Source organism: Hyperoodon ampullatus (assembly GCF_949752795.1).
Source record: "Hyperoodon ampullatus genome assembly, chromosome: 10".
Classification (NCBI taxonomy): domain Eukaryota; kingdom Metazoa; phylum Chordata; class Mammalia; order Artiodactyla; family Ziphiidae; genus Hyperoodon; species Hyperoodon ampullatus.
In genome coordinates, this window is record NC_136923.1 from 47,154,482 (window position 1) to 47,175,324 (window position 20,843).

At 39.9% G+C, this 20,843-nt stretch overlaps 1 protein-coding gene across 1 annotated transcript in view; it reads left to right on the forward strand.

The window, feature by feature from the left end:
• The window catches only part of SNRK (SNF related kinase), a gene marked incomplete at its 5' end in the record, with an annotated part of 60,491 nt that overhangs the window by 29,053 nt on the left and 10,595 nt on the right, over positions 1-20,843 (forward strand). The window contains one exon of the mRNA XM_079713994.1: positions 19,154-19,295. Coding sequence (XP_079570120.1) covers positions 19,154-19,295 — 142 coding nt within the window. The remainder of the gene's footprint in view (positions 1-19,153; positions 19,296-20,843) is intronic.

Sequence of the window (20,843 nt, forward strand, 5' to 3'; positions counted from 1 at the left end):
CTTAGTCCATGCCAGGGGCCCAGGATACAGAACTGAACAAGGCGGATCTGGTCTCTACAGTTCAGCGGAGGGATGATGTTACCTGTTATCTCCTAATTAATTGATCACTATCGTGCCAAGGGCTAAAGAGGAACTTCAGGCTTTATACACTCATGCTTGTTAAACCAGGCCCATACCCAGGCCCAGGGCAGAAACCTTGGAAAACTAAAATAGGAAACACAGAACCTGCTTGTGTAAGTGTGCCCAGTATGAGCTGCATAAGCCCCTAAGCCTGGGGCTTAGGCCTAGTCACACGGATAGCATTTGGTTGCTGAGAACTGAAAAACATATCCGTAGAAGTGTGGCACACACCTTCCACAACCCAGCTGCCAAATGCAGGGTCGTATGCTCTGACAGGTACCTTTTACAAAGTATGGTGCCATCACTTGTCATAAAACCAAAAGAAAAAATGAAAATCCTTCCTTAAACTTCCTGAAGTTTCACATGCCTATGAGAAATGAAAATTATTTCAGAAATCACAATTAAAAATTGATCTGGCATGAACACTAAATAAAAGCACTTGATTTGGTATTAATTCTGTCTTCACAATGTACTGCCTTTAAAATGTGAATGTTGTATAATCAAGTATTTGAGAAGCAGCTAGCAGTGCCTTGAGTAAAATCTTTTGGGTTTTATCAATAAGCTGTTATTGAATTTAATATTTGAGCATGAAGTGTTAGAGGTAGTATAATCTATAGGTACCCTATAGATGGATTTTTCAGGCTGGCTCAACCACTGATTTCTCAGTGAGACATCTGAAAAATATGATAGAAATGATATGCGTGTTTTTGATGTTTTCCCTGTTGCATTTTTAGCCACGGTACTTACTGTTCTCACTGTGTGATAAGGCTGAGATCAAATGAAATATGTGGTGACTGTATTTTGAAAAGTATAACTTACTGTACTAGTGGTATGGTAAGATTTAAATTGGTGGCTCTCAATTGATCGCCCATCAGTTTCACCTGGGGGAGATTTAAAAAGAAAAAAAACCTTGCCTGGGCAACCCTGCTAGAGATGATTCTGATAGCCTTGGGTGAGGCCCACAACCAGAAGCTTTCATGAGATTCTGATATGCATCTAGCCTTCCGTACCGCTGATTCAGACCCATAGAATCAAATGTTTATAGCCATTAGTGGAAAAAAGATTCCCAGTATTTTAATTCTAATGTTCTTTAGATCATAAGCGTTAGGGAAAAAAATTTTTTTAACCTTCAGGTTCAAAAGAGTGAGCGAGAATGTATATTCTTTTTGATGTTGAGAATTGAGTTTGAATTTCTCCCCTCCACGTCTCTCCACCTCCCGCCCCCCCATTTTTAGTCACATTCTGTGTTCATTTAGGGCTAAGTAAGTGAAAACCACATTTCAGGTCCCTTGGAAATGTTTTCTGATGCCTCTCCAGTGCCTGGAACTTGAAGCTAAACAGCCGTCAGGGTCCCTTGTCCTGAGGGGCCCAGAGACTGTCCTGCCTGCTTCTTTTCCACTGTGGTCAGAAGGTTGCCTCATTGCCTCATTTAAAATCGTTTTCTTCATCCAGAAGATTTATAGCACCTTTGCAGTTTTCTAAGGGCCCTGACTACTATTAACTAGACAGGGCTTTTGTTTTGTTTTAGGCGGACCTTAGTGCACCACTTACTCCCCCTAAAATCCTGTGGAAAGACAAACGTGTGCAGGGCTGGTAACTGCAGGTCCTATTAGAATAAAAACCGGAAGTTACTATTCACCTGCTTTTCAAATTAGAGCCCAGCTCTGATCTGAGTCTTTGGGTATTGTGTCTGAGGAGGTAAGAGTTGGGCTGATACGCACGATTGCGTGTATCTTAGGAAGCAGGTAAGAGAAGGGATTTTGGAAGCAGCTTTCCTTTCCTCTGTTCCGTGCTGCTGCCCTTCTCAGATACTGACCGTTCCGGGGAGAGGTGGCTTCTGGGGCTTGGGCCGAGGGCGAGTCGGAGTTGCCCTGGGGAGCAGCTTTAAGGAGAGCTGTAAGGAGGGGCTTTCTCGGGTCTGCAGCCCAAGGCGGCAGTCTCAAGTAACCCCCGCCGAGGAGGAAAACAGTGCTTCTCAGTTCCTTTGAAAACTGGAGTCTGTTATGTCACTCCTCTGCTCAGAACACCTTAAAGACTTCCCATTTCACCCAGAGTCAAAAGTGGAGTCCTCACTGTGGCCGCGTGACCCTCAAGGTCGGCTCCCCCCGTTTCTTCCCTGACTTTCCCTTCCACTTTTCCCTGCCGCTGCTCAGCTCCAGCCACATGGCCCGTCAGTCACCTTCCGCCCGCCCCAGCCCAGCCTCAGGGTCCTCCTGTCTCCCAGCCCCCTGCCTTCAGGCCTCACCTTCTCCCCACCCAGCCGATCTCCTTCCCCACTTGACTCATCTCTCTCTGCAGTGGGGGTAGGAACGGTTCCCGCCTTAGGACTGTTGTAGGGTTAGGTGAATGAAGACCCCCTTCAGCCAGCAGCTCGAACTGTCTCAGCATGTCCTCCTTTGGAGGAGAAACACGACGCCTTCATGTTTCTGTGGGGCTGCATTGGCCTCATTTTCCTTCCTGAGGTGCTCGCTCCTCTGGAAATTTGTCCTGGGGGAACTTGTGAAATGCTGGATGCATGGGAAAACTGGGGGAAGGGCAAGCCTGTGCACGTGTGCTTTCCCGCTCGTGTCTTTAGTTGTGTTTAACTTTCAGAATGTTAGGTTTTTTTGTGTTCAGGGAGTAGGCTGACTTCTAAAGGGGTGTGTGTGTGTGTGTGTGTGTGTATGTATGTGTGTGTGTGTGTGTGTGTGTGTGTGTTTCATGTTAGATTTAAAAAAAACAAATGAAAGTCCTGATGTTGTGTGTTTAACAACTGCTGAAGGATGTGTGTCTGCTTACGTCAGGGTGCTGGCTTCATTGGCTTCACCTCTCTCCCTTGCGCTCCCTGAGGTGGGCCTGGTGGGGCTAGTCAACCACAGGTCCCGCTTTCTGGGGAAACCCTGCCCAGCAGGTCCTGTCATGACTCCCAGGGTGGCTGCTTGGGCAACGCTTTCACAATCACCTTAACACAGAGAGTGTGGTTTACTTCTTTCAAGGACTATGGCTTCTGTACAGCAGTCAGATCCTCACATGTTAATGTGGACTTTGGTAGACGAAGGTGGAGAGCAGACATGGCACAGGACACCCAGAGCTAGGCCAAGTTCACCAGCGGAGACTCCTGTGTGGAGCTGATGCTTCCTTACAGCTATGATGCCAATTCGTGCCCTTCACCCTTTTTCATGTCTTAGTCCCATCATTCTGTATAGCATATTTTCTGTATAATCTACACTGTCTTTGGAAAACATTGGTGTATCTTGGCTAATTTTTATTGATTTATTAGCCCGATGGTGATGTGTTTAAAATTACATCCAGTATAGTATAAGACTAATTTAATATTTTAAAACTTTAATTCAGAATTATTTTAAACCTTGGAACCTAAGGAAAAAATTGTGGGCCCTCAGCATTTGTGGCCATGTCTGGTGAGTAGGAAAATAAGACTGTGAAGTGAGACCCTCTTCATGGATACACCTAAATTCTGGTGCCTGGGATGCAGCCAGGCACAGAGTAGGCACTCCAGTTTGTTGGACAAAAAATAATAGAAGGCTTGTGAATGGCTAAAAAAAGAGGGTGATGAGTTGCAGAGGACAAATGCCCTGAGTGCCTTTTCCCTTTGGAATTGGATGGGGTGATGCCAAGCCTAGTTACTCCAGATGGCTCACTCACTTGTCCCCCCTGCTCAGCAGTAAGATCCTGGAGAGAGGGAACTGTGTTTGTATCTGTGTCCCATCCTCATCTCCTGGTAAACACAGCAAGCTCTTAATGTTTGTTCAAATGAATAAACATTACAGAGAGTAAGAAATGAAAATGTACGTTCTTCTGAACTTCCTTGCAAAGGTTAATCGTGGGCCCTCCATGGCTCCTCCTGATGACTTTGGTCACTTCAGTGCTCCTTTTTCTTGCCCTTCTTTTTTTTTTTTTTTTTGCGGCACGCGGGCATCTCACTGTTGGGGCATCTCACTGTTGCGGCCTCTCCCGTTGCGGAGCATAGGCTCCGGACGCACAGGCTCAGCGGCCATGGCTCACGGACCCAGCCGCTCCGCGGCATGTGGGATCCTCCTGGACCGGGGCACGAACCCGTGTCCCCTGCATCGGCAGGCGGACTCTCAACCACTGCGCCACCAGGGAAGCCCCCTTTCTTGCCCTTCTATATGTGTATTTAATGAGTCCTAGACTCACCATGAGTCTGATGAAAGCTGTGGTTCCTCTGTTCGGAGAGATGCAGAGGTGCAGTTTCTGAGGTCTTTTATGGACCACTGTGAAGCCCCTTTTTAGATTTGACCTTGGGGCTGAGTAAAAAGTGGGCCCACAACTTTCTGATAGAAGCAATAAGCTCAAGCACTTTCAAAATAAGCTTTGGGGCATAAAATATAGGTGTGGAATAGTGAGTGGCCTTGTTTTTTGTGTGTATCTAATTCATTTTATATATTAGAGCTCTCATTTTCCTTGTTGTGTTTTTAGTTTCCTAGCTATGACTTGGGAAGATTGTAATAGATAATTGGAGGTAAGGTTTTAGATAGGGCTACTTCCAAAAGGAACATCAAGTCATTGCGGGTACAGTGTTCTTTTTATTTTTTAAAACCAAAATAGACTTAATCTGTAGGTATTTGGTGTGTTAGGTAAGTTTTTTTTTTTTTTTTTTTTTTTAACCCATTTTGTGTTAACAGAGTTTGTATGTATTAACTCTTCACTGACCTTTGGAGGTTCTTGTTACAGTTTAAAAGAGACTTAACATGGATTGGGAGCTCCAGTAGATGCAGGGAAGCCCCTCAGATGGTGTGACCCCCATGTTCCAGAGTGTGATTCCCAGTTTTGTATGCAGTGGTAATTTGTTTCTAGAGGGCTGAAACTGGTTTAACAAATTCTTAAGAGACTAATATATACAGATAGCAGTTGATTGATATATGAGACATTAAATATCAGTTCACTGTAAGCTTATATTCTTGCATCAGAGTAGCTATATTTTCCTAACCTTACCTGGTTTTCAGGGTTTTAAAAATGGTGTTATACCTAAGATACTCTTTTATTTATAGTGTAATATAAGTTGATTGGGCTTAACCTTTTTCAGGAACATTTGTGATCCATTGAAACTCTGGAGGTCACATGATTCTTGTTTGAATTTCTGCCTTAGCTCTAGAAAGGGCTCTTTCCAATCTGGAATTTTAGTTCATCTCTTCCTGTTGCTCCCAAGACTTTAAAATCATGATTTCTGCAAGTTATCCTTTTGTTTCTAGTTGTTAGAGCAGGACCTTCAGTCTGCTACAACCCATTATATTCTACCTGGAAGCAGAAGATTCTTAGTGGTTTTAGATTAGTCCTAGTTCTTTCTCTCAGTCATCAGTTTACGGGTGGTGTACAGTGCCGTCTGTCTCAAGGATAGTTGTATGATCAAGTTGTCAGTAAACAGTTTGATAAAAATTTCTTGGACTTAACCATCTAGCTTCAGTATTAAAATGAACTCATCAATCAGCAGAGGCAAGAATAGGTAGAGAATTTGTGTTCCCTGACTTTCTAACCTTTGACTCTTCTGGCTGCTATCAAGGGAGTGAAGGGAGTAAGTAGCTTTTCATATGGTAAGGAAGCTTTCTGAAATTGTTCTTGTGTTACTTTATGTAGGAGAAATGAGCTTCAGAATCCTTAGCTATCAGTGTCTCCTACCAATTAGGGAAAGTACTTATTGAGCCCTTTCTTTAGATTAGTTCTTGAGTTGTCCCGAACACAGTAGAACACCAGAAAGCCAGCAAATAAAGGCTGCTGGGGTGCTGAAATGGACTGCCCTCAGCCCATGTACAAAGCTCATGTATTTTGTTTACAGTTGTCATTCAGGGTCTCACTCATATCCTTATTTATTAGTTAATTTTACATAAAATTCTAGCAAGTTGAATAAGTTTATTTTTGTAGCTTTCAGCTGATAGGTAGCAAAGGGACCTCCTAGAGGCTGGCTCACTGATAGCAACAAGAGATGAAGAAGAATCAAGTTATCGTAGTTGAAAACTCTTAAAAACATGACCTGCCCCTTTGTTACCTGGAGTCCAGGCTTTTATCCGGGCTTATGGGTACTTTTGGAGGTAGAACAAGATACGTGCTTGCCATGGAAGCAGCTCTAAAAGGGGAATCTTAGATGGAAGATAAGGTGGAGCTATCTTTTATAAGCCAGGTGGTTGTAACATTCATTCATCTCTGTAAATGAATGAACAGAAATGAACTGTGGCAGGGCCCAGGACACCAAGGGCAGCAGTGCCCGCTCTCCTGGAAATTCTCCCTTCATTGCCAACCTCTAAGGTCTTATGAGGATTACATTTCAGCACCTAGCACAGTGCCTGGCAAATAGTGGTGCCATATACTTGCTGAACAGACACATCAGTTTCTCTTTGTGGCCCTTTAGTGTAAGGACTGATGCCCAAGGGCACCTCTGTATCTTACCATGATTCTTCAGCTGGTGATTTCAAGTGAGGTAGAAAAAGGAAGAGGCCCTAATAATTTTAAATTCCTCCATTATCAGAAGGCATCAGGGGAAGAATTATTTAATAAGTTATACTGGAATAATTAAATATTTCAAGAAGAAGGGATGATAGACCCCTACCTATGTCATATGTCACAATAAATTCCAGGTGAATTCAGGATTTGTATATGAAGAATTAAGCCTCCCCCCCCCGCAAAAAAAGTTGAATATTCATAAGATCTTGGCCTTTCTAAACAGGAATTATAAAGAAATGGTGATCAATTTGATTACAGTTTATGGGTATGGTGCACATATGTTTAAAACAAAATTATGATGGAAACAAACTGGGGAAATAATTTGTAATATAGTTGATAACTATTCTTACTGTAGAAAGAGCTCTTACAAATCAATGAGAAAACTCTCCTAAAGACAAGTGAGGAGTCGATTTACAAGTCATATAAATAGCCGATAAAGAAGGAACAGGTTAACCTTAAAGAGTAATTAGAATATTTGGGACTTAGTATAAAGCTACAGTAATCAAGACTGTGTGGTATTAGCAAAAGGGTATGATCAGTGGAATAGAATAAAGAATCCATAAATAAACCCACGCATATTATTGGGTAGTTTCTAATAAAGCTAACATATGACCTGGCAAACCCACTCCTAGGTATTTACCCAAGGTTAATGAAAATTTAAATTTGCATGAGCACCTGTACACAGATGTTTTTAGTGACTTTATTCATGATGGTCTCAATCTTAAATAAACTGTGGAACACCTGTGTAAAGGGACACCACTCAGCAATAAAAAATGATGAATTATTGGCACGTGCAGCAACATGGACAGATCTCAGATGCATCAGTGAAGAACGCCAGACTTCAGAGACTACACACTGTATGAGTCCATTTACAGGCAAGACTTTCGGGACATAAAACAGACCCGTGGTTGCCAGGGGCTGGGCTGGGAGGAGGAGTTGTTGACTGCAAAGAGGCACAGGGAACTTTCTGGAGTGATGCTCTGTATCTCTGTGTCTTGGTTGTGATAGTAGTTCCGTGACTGCATTTATTAGAATTTGCAGAGATGTGCACTGACAATGGTGAATTCTAGTGTATGTAAATTATACCTTGGAGAAATTGGGAGAAAATAATCAGGACGGTGCAAATTAAAACAAATCTGTTAACGTCTTTACCTATCTAATAGGCTAATATGAAAGATTGTGGTGCTGGGAAAGGGGGCGCTTCCCCCAGGCTGCTAATAGAAACCTACTGTCATTAAACATGTATTTCATAATCTGAAGAAAGTGAGCATTACCTTTTAAATACAGGAAATGTGTGGTTATATTTGAGAGAACTCTCTAGCTAAAGTTTTAATATGAAGGAATCTAAAAGTTGTTATCCTATGTAGAACCAACCAGGTTGTGTTTATTGTAATCCCTAGAAAGATGTGTTGATTTCTTTAATGTAGGAAGATAGCTTGTATACATTTTTAAACCACATGACTGGTTTAGGCATTGTGCAGGGAGAACTAACCAAAACAAACATTTCAAGAACTAATATTTTGAATTTTGAATCTTTTTATAGAAAATACACTATTTTAAAGTTTATTTCTTTTTATCCTCAAATGATAACGTTAAAGTCTCTCGACAAGTTTAACATTTTAGGGAGTCTAGGGTAATGCTGTGATCCGTTAAAGGATCATTTGACTTTGTATCTCTGTGCCCAGAAAGCTGTGTTTGTTGCATTTTGAAAGAGAACCCTCAAGAGTCAGCATATGCAGGTGATTTTTATTAACTGATATTGTAATGGCTTGTATATTTGTCTTATGTTAGCACACCTCAATCTTATGCAAAAGGCTCAGTGTTTTTAAAATCAATATAAGAGAACATCAGAATACTCCACTAGCTATTAAACTGAAGCATCAAGTTAGTGCAGGCTTCAGATTTATTCTTTAGTCTGCAGAGTTGGTATTGTTTGATTAGACAATTGACTTGGACATTTTTAGGTTTGGTACTGAACCTGAACATTTTTACTTTCTAGATCCGAGCCAAATTGTGAAATCACTTTGCATTTGTCATATTTGTGTCATAATCATGTAAAATCACTTCTTAAAACGAAATCCAAGTCCCTGAGTGTCCACGATGAGGCAGTGCTCCCATACACCCCCTCTTTGAAAAGTGTCCACGTTGAAATTTGTAGTCGAAGAATGTACTCATGCATGTTGCCATCCTGATGGCGCTTGTTTCCACATTTAAAAAAATATTTCTCATATATGAACATTTTAGGCTTTGTGACTAGTATAATAAAATTGGACAAAAGTTAGAGACTTTTCTCATAAGCTTATAAAAGGAAGTATTTAGGTTTCATAAGGGTTTTTTTTTTAATAAAAGATCTAATTTTGGAAAGGTGTGAATTTGTAACTGATTCTTGCTTCACCAGGGTATGTAGAAATCAGTACTTTGAAGGATTGTTCTGAGGGTGGAAATTTCTAGGAAGCCAGAGCATCCAGACTGACTTTGGGAATATACCCAAGGTGGATGACTGTGGTGACTCTGGCTTCAGGGTCACCTTCCCCTTGAGAACCCTCAGGTTTGTCCTGAAGCAGGGAAGTAGAACTAGAGGGTGACCCAGTCAGCAGCACTACCCTGACCCCTTCCCAGGCTTCATGAGACCCAAATCCTCTCCCTAGACACTGTGGTACCGAGATACCACCAGGAAAACAGGTTATCCAGAGAGTCTGGACCCATATAACTCAGCCCTTTTTTCTTTCATCACATTCTGTAAGACTCTCAGGGGTACTTATGAAACATCAGTGAGTTCGTATTTGAGTTTTCTTAATCCTTGATGGAAATTATTTGTGCTAAAAATGAAAAGTAATTTATTTCCTTACTGTAGGTATTCATGCTATGGGCAGATTGGTCTGTGAAGCCATTAAGGGAACCCTGCGGAACCGAATGCCCCCAGAGCACAGGCTAAGAGTCACAGGCTCAGTGACTAGAGAATGTGTCTAGACTTTTTTTTTTTTTAATATCTTTTACATTCCTATAAAGAGGTTTCTGCTTATTCAATTAAAGTATGTACACATCAGAATATTAAGCACAGCTAATTTCTAATTACTTTTTTACAAGTAATAAATGAATATTCTTGTAAGATAATTCAAATAATACAGAAATATATTTAATAAAAAGTATAAAATCCCTTTTGCTTTCTCTCGCCAGTCCCACTCCTATAGCTAGAGGTGTGGCCATTTATGATCCTTGCAGACTCTGCAGTGATACATGTAGCACTGTTTGCCCAGACACCCTGTCAGCCTCTCAGAAAGTACCAGATAGGTAGTGGTGTCCACATTTTAAAGAAGAGAAAACTAAGATGTGAAGAAGTTGGGTGACTTGGCCAAGAATACATAGCTAATTAAATGCCCAAGGTAGGGTTTGAACCTAGGTCTCTGACGCTTTAGCCCAGGCATGCTGTTTTCCTTAGGCTATACTGAAAGAAATCACACAACTATTATGTTTTAGCTTGTCTTATCTTTCCTTCTTCATCTGTGAAGTTCACTTCCTAACTGGTATCAAAATCAGACTCGTAGAGTGACTTATGAAAGAATGCCGAGTTGGAAGAGTGTCTGCTGCTTGTCTGGTTTGGATTTGTGTGAACGTGTATAGTCCCACAGTGTGTGACTGATAACCTTTGACTTCTTGAACTTTTCCCTGTTTTTGTGTGACTTAAGAAAACAAGTTTGCATAAGGCCTTAAACAGCTGACACTGCAGCTTGTCCTCATTGACCTCCACACCCCGCCACTGTACCCCGAGCCCTTCTTAGTCTCCTTTCCCTCTCACCAACTGCTCACTGCCTCTGTACCTCAAACCTCCGCTTCATCTGCCTCCTGGGGGCTCTACCTAAACGGCATTTGTGGAAGTACTACTTTGTTTTTAGTTTCAGGCTCACTCCATTCAGCAGACCTCTGTCGAGCAGGACTGCCTGGGTGCAGGAGACACACTCTGCACTCAAGGAGCTCTGAGCAGTGGAGGAGGACAGGAGAACATCTGTAGTTACAGCTTGCTGTGGTGATGCTGAAATCACCAGCTCGCCCAGCTCCCCAGGTTGGAGGGCAGTGTGGGGAGACCTCAGGCAACGTGAGGGTCAGTGGTGGAAACTGCTGTGTCTAAGCACATACTGGAGTTGGCACGATCTCCCTGACGTGGAAGTCAGAGGACCCACAGAGTGTAGAGTCTGGGAGGTCTCCCTGGTTTTGATTGGGTGGGTGAAGGTGTCATTGACCAAGTTAGAATACAAATGAGGACAAATAGGTTTGGGTAAAAGATGATAAGCTTTGTTTGGGCAGCACTGATTTTTGAAGTCCCCAAGGCACATTTAGGTGGATTCAGGTCTGGGAAAGAAGTTTTGTCAAGTAGGTATGAGATGTCGACATTCATTCTCACTCTTTTCTTTAAAGAGAAGAAGTGATTCCTTGTTAAATAATACAACTTTGCTTCCAACTGGAGTGTTGATAAAACCAGAAATAATAGAGCTATCCTAAGACATGTCCACATTCTTCATTCCTTTTCTGCCTCAGTCTTACACTGTTAGTTCAAGTGACCTGACAGTTTTCTACTTTCAGAATGGTCTCTAGTTACGTCCCGTAGAAGCAGCCACTGATCTTGTTCAGAACAAGAAAGAATCCTTGAAAACCAGAGCTCTAGGTGATTTTGAATGCAGATGAGTAGTTCTTACTATGTAGATAGGAATTCACATCAGTGGACCATAGAGATTAGGTTTCTGAATATCATACAAGAAACAGAGGCTCGAGGTTTTGTTATAGAACTCCTGGGACCTACACACTTCTGCAACAGTACTTGCTATTCTAAGAAAACATTCCCTTTAACATTAGTATTGGGTCATATGTCAGTTGCTAGTGACCGTAGTTGGAACTGCAAAGTGATTGCATAAATCCTGCCAGTTTGTGAGTGGTGTTATAAAAGGTGCTGGTCCCTAGCTCATCTGTAGTGGTTTTAGAACATTCTATCCCTGTTGCTTGTTTCATGACTCATGGCTACACTGATAAAAGAAGACCGGAGGGAAAAAAAATAGAGGGTTCTACTTAAAATCTTTCTCCTGGTCTTCCCATTTTTATTACTTTCTAAACCCTGTTTGTTCTTTTGCTGTCTAGATAATTCACTTCAGAAATTATTTTTCAGAAAACCTTTCAGTAGTTGTGACATTTTCGTGCCACACCCTTTGGCAATTACTTTTCCTCAAAGTAATCACTCTTTTATTCTGTTTTGTTTTCATTTTGATCTTTTGTTAGCCTGCCTAAATGAACTTAGTAATATAAACTCCACCTCCAACCCTAGAGATAGCATAATTCAATTGTATTATGATGAATTGACCTACTGAATCTTAGCAGATGAGACTTCAGTGCTCATTCTTGTGATCTTATTTCTGGCTACCTTGAGAGCCAGTAAGGGGACCGGTAATTCCCACCCTTTATACTAACGAAGACTTCATTATCTTTCCACTCCTTCCCCTTCCATGAGTTGGAAGATTTTTTTTTTTAACCAAAGGAACTGTATTTATGAAGTGATATTTTCTTTTTCTATTATTAACCAAGGGTTTGTAGCTGGGTCTGAAATAAAAACATATGCTTCAGGTAGTATCAGCATTAAGTTTGGTTTTTTAGATGGTTGATGGACCTTTAGTATGAATAGACAATTCCACTGACTTTTTTTTTTTTTTTTTTTTAATGGTACGTGGGCCTCTCACTGTTGTGGTCTCTCCCGTTGCGGAGCACAGGCTCCGGACGCACAGGCTCAGCGGCCATGGCTCACGGGCCCAGCTGCTCCGCGGCATGTGGGATCTTCCCGGACCGGGGCACGAACCCGTGTCCCCTGCATCAGCAGGCGGACTCTCAACCACTGCGCCACCAGGGAAGCCCCCACTGACATTTTTTTTAATGAAAATAATGTAAAGTCCCCGTTGCATGCTCTTTCTCTAACTTTCCCTACTCATCCCCCCGCCGTCACCCCCCACCAATTACAGACTTGGTGGATCCCTTGTGGTCCTAGGATCTCAAGCTTAGGCTATGATCTACGCCTTGGGAGTCTGTAGTTTTATTAGCAAGTTATTTTTTTTTATGGAAAAGGTAATTTAAAATATCCACTAAAATGAATTTTTATTAAGTACCCCCTCCCTCCCCTATTTTGGGTGAAATATCATAGATAATCTTTCTTGAGTCCATTCTTAGTCCTGTAACACCAGATGTGTAGTCCTGGGGACCAAACTCCTGAGTTATCACCTTTTTTTAATTTTTTTTATTTTTAACCTGAATTACTAAAAGGCCTTCCTTGTTCTTCCTGCCTCCCCCCAGTCTCTTAGTTTTTCTTTGCTGTGTTGGCTTTGTGCCTTCTTGAGCTTACCTGCTTTCTGTTTGTTACCTGCTGTCTGTTTCCCACAGTGAATTAGGAGCCCCAAAAGGGCAAGGGTGTCTCATTTATTTGTGTTCACTGTGCCTAGACAGAGCCTGGCACAGGTGAACAAGAGTGGGGCGGCAGCAGCTTCCTTGGGAATGCTTTCTGTGTGCAGGTCTCTGTCCTGAATACTTAACCATGGATTCGATTCTTATCCGTTTAATGCCTACAGCAACTTTAAGAGGAAGTAACTATTCTCATTTTCAAGATGGGAAACATATTTTCAATAACTTGGTTAAAGTCATACTTTGTGTTTGTTTAGTGACTGTTTTTATCTCTTTCCTTTGGCCCCTAGGATGGAAAAGTTAATGATTCAAAGACAAAAAGTAGAGCAAGAAGAGAAATAAAAAGTCTGGAAAATAAGTAAATGGAATAAATGGTCCCTTGAATAATGTCGTGTCCGTGAGAGGGTTATTTGCCCTTTCCAAAACTTTACCCCCTCAGTTACACTGCCGTTCTTCTCCAGTTTACATGCTTCAAATCATGTCGTTTAGCTTTGGAAACTACTTGCCATAGAATTGTATTTCTGAGTTTCTCAAATTGTAAACATTTCCATGTTCAGAAATTATTTGAGCCCTAACTGAAAACAGTGGAAACTGTATATATTTATGTTGTTTTTCTTTTCTGCTCTTCTAACCATGCATCAGTTCCTAACAGAGTGTGTTAGTTTGCTGGGGCAAATGATCTGGAAGAGAACATTTCCAAATAATTGGACTTCCTTGTTGCTGTTGAGGTTAATATTTAACAGGAAAAGAAAGTTTCTTAAACCAAATTAGAATTTGGGGTAATTATTAGTTGATATTTATTTTATTTGTTGTATTTTTAAATCATCGGTTTTGTATAATTGTACTGTCAGGTATCATCTCCAGTTTAGCATAGAGAAAAAGTAAAAAACCAAACTAGTTTATCCGCAGAGTATGAGATGGTAGAAGAAATAATGTTAGCCAAACTCATAAAAATTATTGTGTTTTTAGGATTTATATGGAAAGGTATGAATTTATTATATCTCAAATGTATATGTATTAATGGTTAGGTTTGGTTACAGTAGTAGCATTAGGCATTGTCAATATTGTAACAATAGAAGAAAGTTTTTATTTTAACTATCCCGATTTTTATGATTATGCATTTTTATTGTAAGCCATTTAAAATCCCCTCTTTCTTTGGGATTATTATATATATATAATTATATGTTATATACATATATATATTAATGTTTATATTATAAACAGAAACGTCCCTCCTTGTGTAATGAACATAAGTGAAAAGGTGGGTTTACTTTACAGTTAATTTCTAGATTATGACTGTTTTGTAAAATGAAGGACACATGCATTAAAGGGAGAATAATTGTAATTGCCAGTTGTTCACAGTGGTGGCTTGGGAGTTGGAGCAGGTGACCAGAAATAGCAGGTTCACGTTGTACAAAGAGAGTTTAAGTTAAACATCAACTCTATAAGTTTCCTTTTAAAAATCTTAATAAGGTATTCCTAGAATTGGGGTTATAAATTCTTCTCACTGAATATTTAAAAAAACAGGTGCAACTAACCACCATTACTGAGATTGTTTGACTTGGAATGGGGATGGCCCTCTGGATTCCAAAATGAAGATGAAGAAATGTGGGTCAATGAATGGAGTGGAGCCCTGAGACACCTTGCTGTCCTGGGGCAGTAAGATAATTCATGCATCCAACAAGTAATGCCAGGCAGCCTCTTGGGGACACTGCAGAGCCAAGAGTTTGAACTGAGTGATCCTCAGGTCCCTTTTGTTCTCATTTATATAAATGTTTTAATTTTAGTGGATTTCCCCATCTCCTTCACTAATTTCTATTGGAGCATCCTTAGTAAAATTTATTGTATATATAAAAAAAATCACAGTGTGTGTAACTTTTGGGTTTCTGCCTTTATTGCCCTCTGTTTAATCTGGACCAAGGAAAAGATATTTTATTAACAAGTTTTAATTCTCATGGAACCTACAGAATTTTGGGTGTTTAAGCTTAAATGAAAAGAGAGGTTGAGTGTTAACAGATGTGGTGACAAAGGCCTTGTGGCCTGCCCTTTAGTCTCTTCTAAGCCTTTCATGGTCTAGAAAACTTCTTGAATTGATGTCGTGTTACATGCATGTTCATATAATCATGTCTATACTTTAGTTTCTGGAATGAATGAATGAATGACTTGTGATGGCCTTCCTAAATTGAGTCATTATTTTTCCATCTGAGTGATGGCTTTGTTTTTTATTTAGTGGCAAGAAGTAGGGGGTTATGTGTTATTATAGGGGTTAGTGTTGAGAGGGTCTTCAGATGTCATCTAGTCCAGCTTTCCAACCAGTACAGGAGTGCCTTATGCAGGAGATTAGACTGATGGTTACCCAGCCTTTGCTGGAATACTTATAGTGATGGGAAACTTACTACCTTTTCCAGTGTTATCATGGTTTTATTAAGTAGCATCTGCTGTTTAAGTCAAAGTGTGCCTTCAGGTTACTATACCTTCAGTCCTAGTTATTTCCTCTGAAGTAATACATAATCAGTCTTCTTCCTCATTGACATCCCAGCCCAGGAATATTTTTCTCCTCTCTGAGCTTTAATTTTCTTGTCTGTAACATGATTTGGTTACCTGACAAGGATTGAGGTTTAAGAACAACCTGGACAATCGTGACCTTAGGCAAAACCTTTTTCATGTCTCAGTATTAGTATCTTAGTTTTATCTCTGGTGTATAATATAATGGGAAAAATGGCAGTGTGTGTCCATTGGTTTGAGAACCTTGATAGGTACTTTCCAGTTGATGTTCTTGCCATTAATAAATGAATTAATTCATTTTTTCATTGAACATTTATTGACCATTCCCTATGTGCCTGGCACTTGCTTGGGTCTTAAGTGAATATAAAAACAGGGAATACGACAGATACCTTCCCTACCTGACTGAGGCTTAAGTTCTCTCCCCTAGATCTTTTTACTTTGAGGTATAAAGCTTTTCTAAAATTTTGTTTTATGTTTTAAAAAAAATTTTATTTTATGTTGGAGTAAAGTTGATTTACAATGTGTTAGTTTGAGGTATGCAGCAAAGTGATTTAGTTATACATATACCTATATCAGTTCTTTTTTCAGATTCTTTTCCCACATAGGTTATTACAGAGTATTGAGTAGAGTTCCCTGTGCTATACAGTAGGTCTTTTTGATTATCTCTTTTATATATAGTAGTATGTATATGTTAATCCTAACCTCCTAATTTATCCCTTCCCCGACCTTTCTCCTTTGGTAACCATAGGTTTGTTTTCTAAGTCTGTGAGTCTGTTTCTGTTTTGTAAATAAGTTCATTTGTATCATTTTTTAGATTCCACATAAAAGTGATATCATATGATATTTGTCTTTGTCTGACTTCACTTAGTGTGATCATCTCTAGGTCCATCTGTGTTGCTGCAAATGGCATTATTTCATTCTTTTTTTATGGCTGAGTAATATTCCATTGTATATATGTACCACATCTTCTTCTTTCATCTGTTGATGGCCATTTAGGCTGCTTCCATGTCTTGGCTATTGTATATAGTGCCGCAAAGAACATGGGGTTGCATGTATCTTTTCGAAGTATGGTTTTCTTCAGATATATGCCCAGGAGCGGGGTTGCTGGATCATATGGTATCTCTATTTTTAGTTTTTTAAAGAACCTCCATACTATTCTCCATAGTGGCTGTACCAATTTACATTCCCACCAGCAGTGTAGGAGGGTTCTAGGAGGGTTCCCCTTTTTCCACACCCTCTCCAGCATTTATTGTTTGTAGACTTTAAAATTATTTATTTATTTATTTATTTGGCTGCACCAGGTGTTAGTTGTGGCACGCAAGATCTTCATCTTCATTGCCACACGCAGGATCTTTGTTTCGGCATGAGGGATCTTTTAGTTGTGCCACGTGGGATCTTTAATTGTGGCATGCGGGATCTTTAGTTGTGGCATGTGGGATCTAGTTCCCTGACCAGGGATTGAACCCAGGCTCCCTATGTTGGGAGAACAAAGTCTCAGCCACTGGACCACCAGGGAAGTCCCGTATCGTTTGTAGACTTTTTGATGATGGCCATTCTGACCCGTGTGAGGTGATACCTCACTGTAGTTTTGATTTGCATTTCTCTAATAATTAGTGATGTTGAGCATCTTTTCATGTGTCTCTTGGCCATCTGTATGTCTTCTTTGGAGAAATGTCTATTTAGATCTTCTGTGCATTTTTTTTTTTTTTTTTTTTTTTTTGCGGTATGTGGGCCTCTCACTGTTGTGGCCTCTCCCGTTGTGGAGACAGGCTCTGTACGCACAGGCTCAACGGCCATGGCTCACGGGCCCAGCTGCTCCGCCCAGCCGCTCCGCGGCATGTGGGATCTTCCCGGACCGGGGCACGAACCCGTGTCCCCTGCATCGGCAGGCAGACTCTCAACCGCTGTGCCACCAGGGAAGCCCTCTGTGCATATTTTGATTGGGTTGTTTGTTTTTTTTGATACTGAGCTGCATGAGCTGATTGTATATTTTGGAGATTAATCCCTTGTTGGTCACATCGTTTGCAAATATTTTCTCCCATTCTGTGGGTTGCGTTGTATTTTGTTTATGGTTTCCTTTGCTGTGCAAAAACTTTTGAGTTCAGTTAGGTCCCATTTGTTTATTTTTATTTTCATTACTCTAGGAAGTTGATCCAAAAAGATATTCCTGAAATTTATGTCAGAGAGTGTTCTGCCTATGTTTTCTTCTAAGAGTTGGATAGTATCTGGCCTTACATTTGGGTCTTTAATCCATTTTGAGTTTATTTTTGTGTATCGTGTTAGAGAGTCTTCTAATTTCGATCTTTTACATGTAGCTGTCCAGTTTTCCCAGCACCACTTATTGAAGAGGCTGTCTTTTCCCCATTGTATATTCTTGCCTCCTTCATCATAGAGTTTATTTCTGGGCTTTCTATATCCTGTTCCACTGATCTGTAAGTCTGTCTCTGTGCCAGTGCCATACTGTCTTGATTATTGTAACTTTATAGTATAGTCTGAAGCCAGGGAGCCTGATTCCTCCAGCTCTGTTTTTCTTTCTCAAGATTGCTTTGGCTATTCAGGATCTTTTGTGTTTCCATATAAATTTTAAGATTTTTTGTTCTAGGTCTGAAAAAATGCCACTGGTGATTTATTTCATAGGGGTTGCCTTGAATCTGTAGATTACCTTGGATCGTATAGCCTTTTTTTTTTTTTTTTCGGTACGTGGGCCTCTCACTATTGTGACCTCTCCCGTTGCGGAGCACAGGCTTTGGACGCACAGGCTCAGTGGCCATGGCTCACGGGCCTGGCCGCTCCGTGGCATGTGGGATCTTCCCGGACCGGGGCACGAACCTGTGTCCCCTGCATCGGCAGGTGGACTCTCAACGACTGCGCCACTAGGGAAGCCCTGTATAGTCATTCTGACAGTATTGTTCTTGCAGTCCAAGAACATGGTGTATTTTTCCATCTGTTTGTGTCACCTTTGATCTCTTTCATCAGTGTCTTACAGTTTTTGGAGTATAGGTCTTTTGCCTCCTTAGGTAGGTTTATTCCTAGGTGTTCTTTTTGATGTGATGGTAAATGGGATTGTTTCCTTAATTTCTCTTTCTGCTCTTTTGTTGTTAGTGTATAGAAATGCAGCAGATTTCTGTGTTAATTTAGTATCTTGCAACTTTACCAGATTCATTGATTAGCTCTAGTAGTTTTCTGGTAGCATCTTTAGGATTTTCTATGTATAGTATCATGTCATCTGCAAACAGTGACAGTTTTACTTCTTCTTTTCCAAATTGTATTCCCTTTATTTCTTTTTCTTCTCTGATTGCCGTGGCTAGGACTTCCAAAACTATGTTGAATAAAAGTGATGAGAGTGGACATCCTTGTCTTGTTCCTGATCTTAGAGGAAATGCTTTCAGCCTTTCACTGTTGAGGATGATGTTTGCTGTGGGTTTGTCATATATAGCCTCTATTATGTTGAGGTAGGTTCCCTCTATGCCCACTTTCTGGAGAGTTTTTATGATAAATGGGTGTTGAATTTTGTGAAAAGCTTCAAGTCAAAAGGTTTTTTGACTCTTCAAAATAAAATAATCTTGTTAGTCTACTTTTACTCCTCTGAGTGTTTTTTTTGTTTTCTAACTAATTCACTATTTAACAGTATGTCTTTGATTTGTAGATATATGGAGTCTGGGAGTGATCCTTTTCATGTTGGTGTGTGGGCAGCCGCCATTTCAAGAGGCCAATGACAGTGAAACATTGACAATGATCATGGATTGCAAATATACAGTACCATCCCACGTATCTAAAGGGTGTAAAGAGTAAGTAAAAGAAAAAAAAAAAGTATGTGGGTATCTTTGTTCATTTTAATTTTTGAACCCAATATTTCTACTCTTGTTAAGTATGTTTTGGGGAGTTAACCATAGAATATGATTGAAATTTAATATTGGAGTACAAAATGTATTAGTCTATTTTTCAAATACGCCAGTTTTTAAGAAACCCATTATATGCCTCTTCAGCCTCCAGGAGAAGTGGGTTACTTTCACTTGAAGAATTACCATAAGAACTACTTTCTCTTTTTGCACCTGGAATTATTTGACATTCCAGAGAAGAGTTAGGGAATTTTCTTTCCTGAAATAGACCATCAACACACCATTTTAGGATTTACATAGCATGCCTCATAATTTATTCATGTACTTCTCTCCCCAGTTGACTGAAGAGCTCTGTTTTGGTTCATGTGACTATGGGAAGAAATTTATGCAAGCTGATTACTTGGAATTTGAAGTATTATATATATAGTACTGTGATATGTGTAGTGATAAATTCATAATGGAATAAAAGAACCATTGGAAGTTCAGTATTTCTTTGATATTGTGGTGATATTTTAAAATAAGGTCACCTGAGATGATAGCTACTTAAAGGATTTTGTTAGAGTAATAAAGTTTTTAGTTTCTCCCATCAGCTGATAAGAAGGAAATCTGAGCTTGAGGGACCTTTTCTCTGAGTGGATCCCCATCTTAGGCCATAGTTAAGAATTTAGGAATTCCAACTCTCTGGATTCAGCTACTGGTTTCTCAGTTTACTAATGATGTGAGAATGGTGGAACCTACCTTACAGGGTTATTGTGAAAATTAAATGAATTAGTGTATATAAAGCTTGTAGCTCAGTCTTTAGCACATAAGTAGCACTCAAAATGAATATTGATGATTATCCTCCTCCTCCTCCTCCTCCTTGTACCCTTGCTATTATTATTCTCTACCCCAGGAGGCAGGCTGCTCTCTGTGGGTATATGTTGTGTGCATGTTAGATGTTTGTAATTCAAGGAGTATCTCCATAGGCCCTTCTGAAAAAACTAAAACAGAGTAACTTATTTTTATATTGACATTTATCATTCAAAAGAATGGATAAAATGTGTATGTAATAAAATGAACCCATTATCCAGCTTACAATAAAGAACGGTTCTAATATTTTAGAAGCCTCTTCTTGGTGTCTCCCTCCTAGAGGGATTATCTTTGATAATCATAGGACCATTCAGTTTCTACTTTTTCCTACTTTTTCCTTTTTCCTGTCAGTTTTGCTAAGTTTTGTTTCTTAAGGAACTTGTCCATTTTATCTAAATTTTCAAATTTATTGGCCTCAAGTATTTATAATATTCTCTAATTATATTTTTAAAGCCTATGAATTAGTGGAGTTGTTACCCTTTTTCATTCTCACACTGATTTTTTTGCCTTCTCTCTTTTTGCATTCTCTATTTTTGTCTTGATCAGTCTTACACGAGGTTTGTTCATTTTAATCTTTTTCAAAGAACTATCTTTTGTCTTTATTAATTTACTATTATATATTTTGTTTTATGCTATTGATATTCTTTT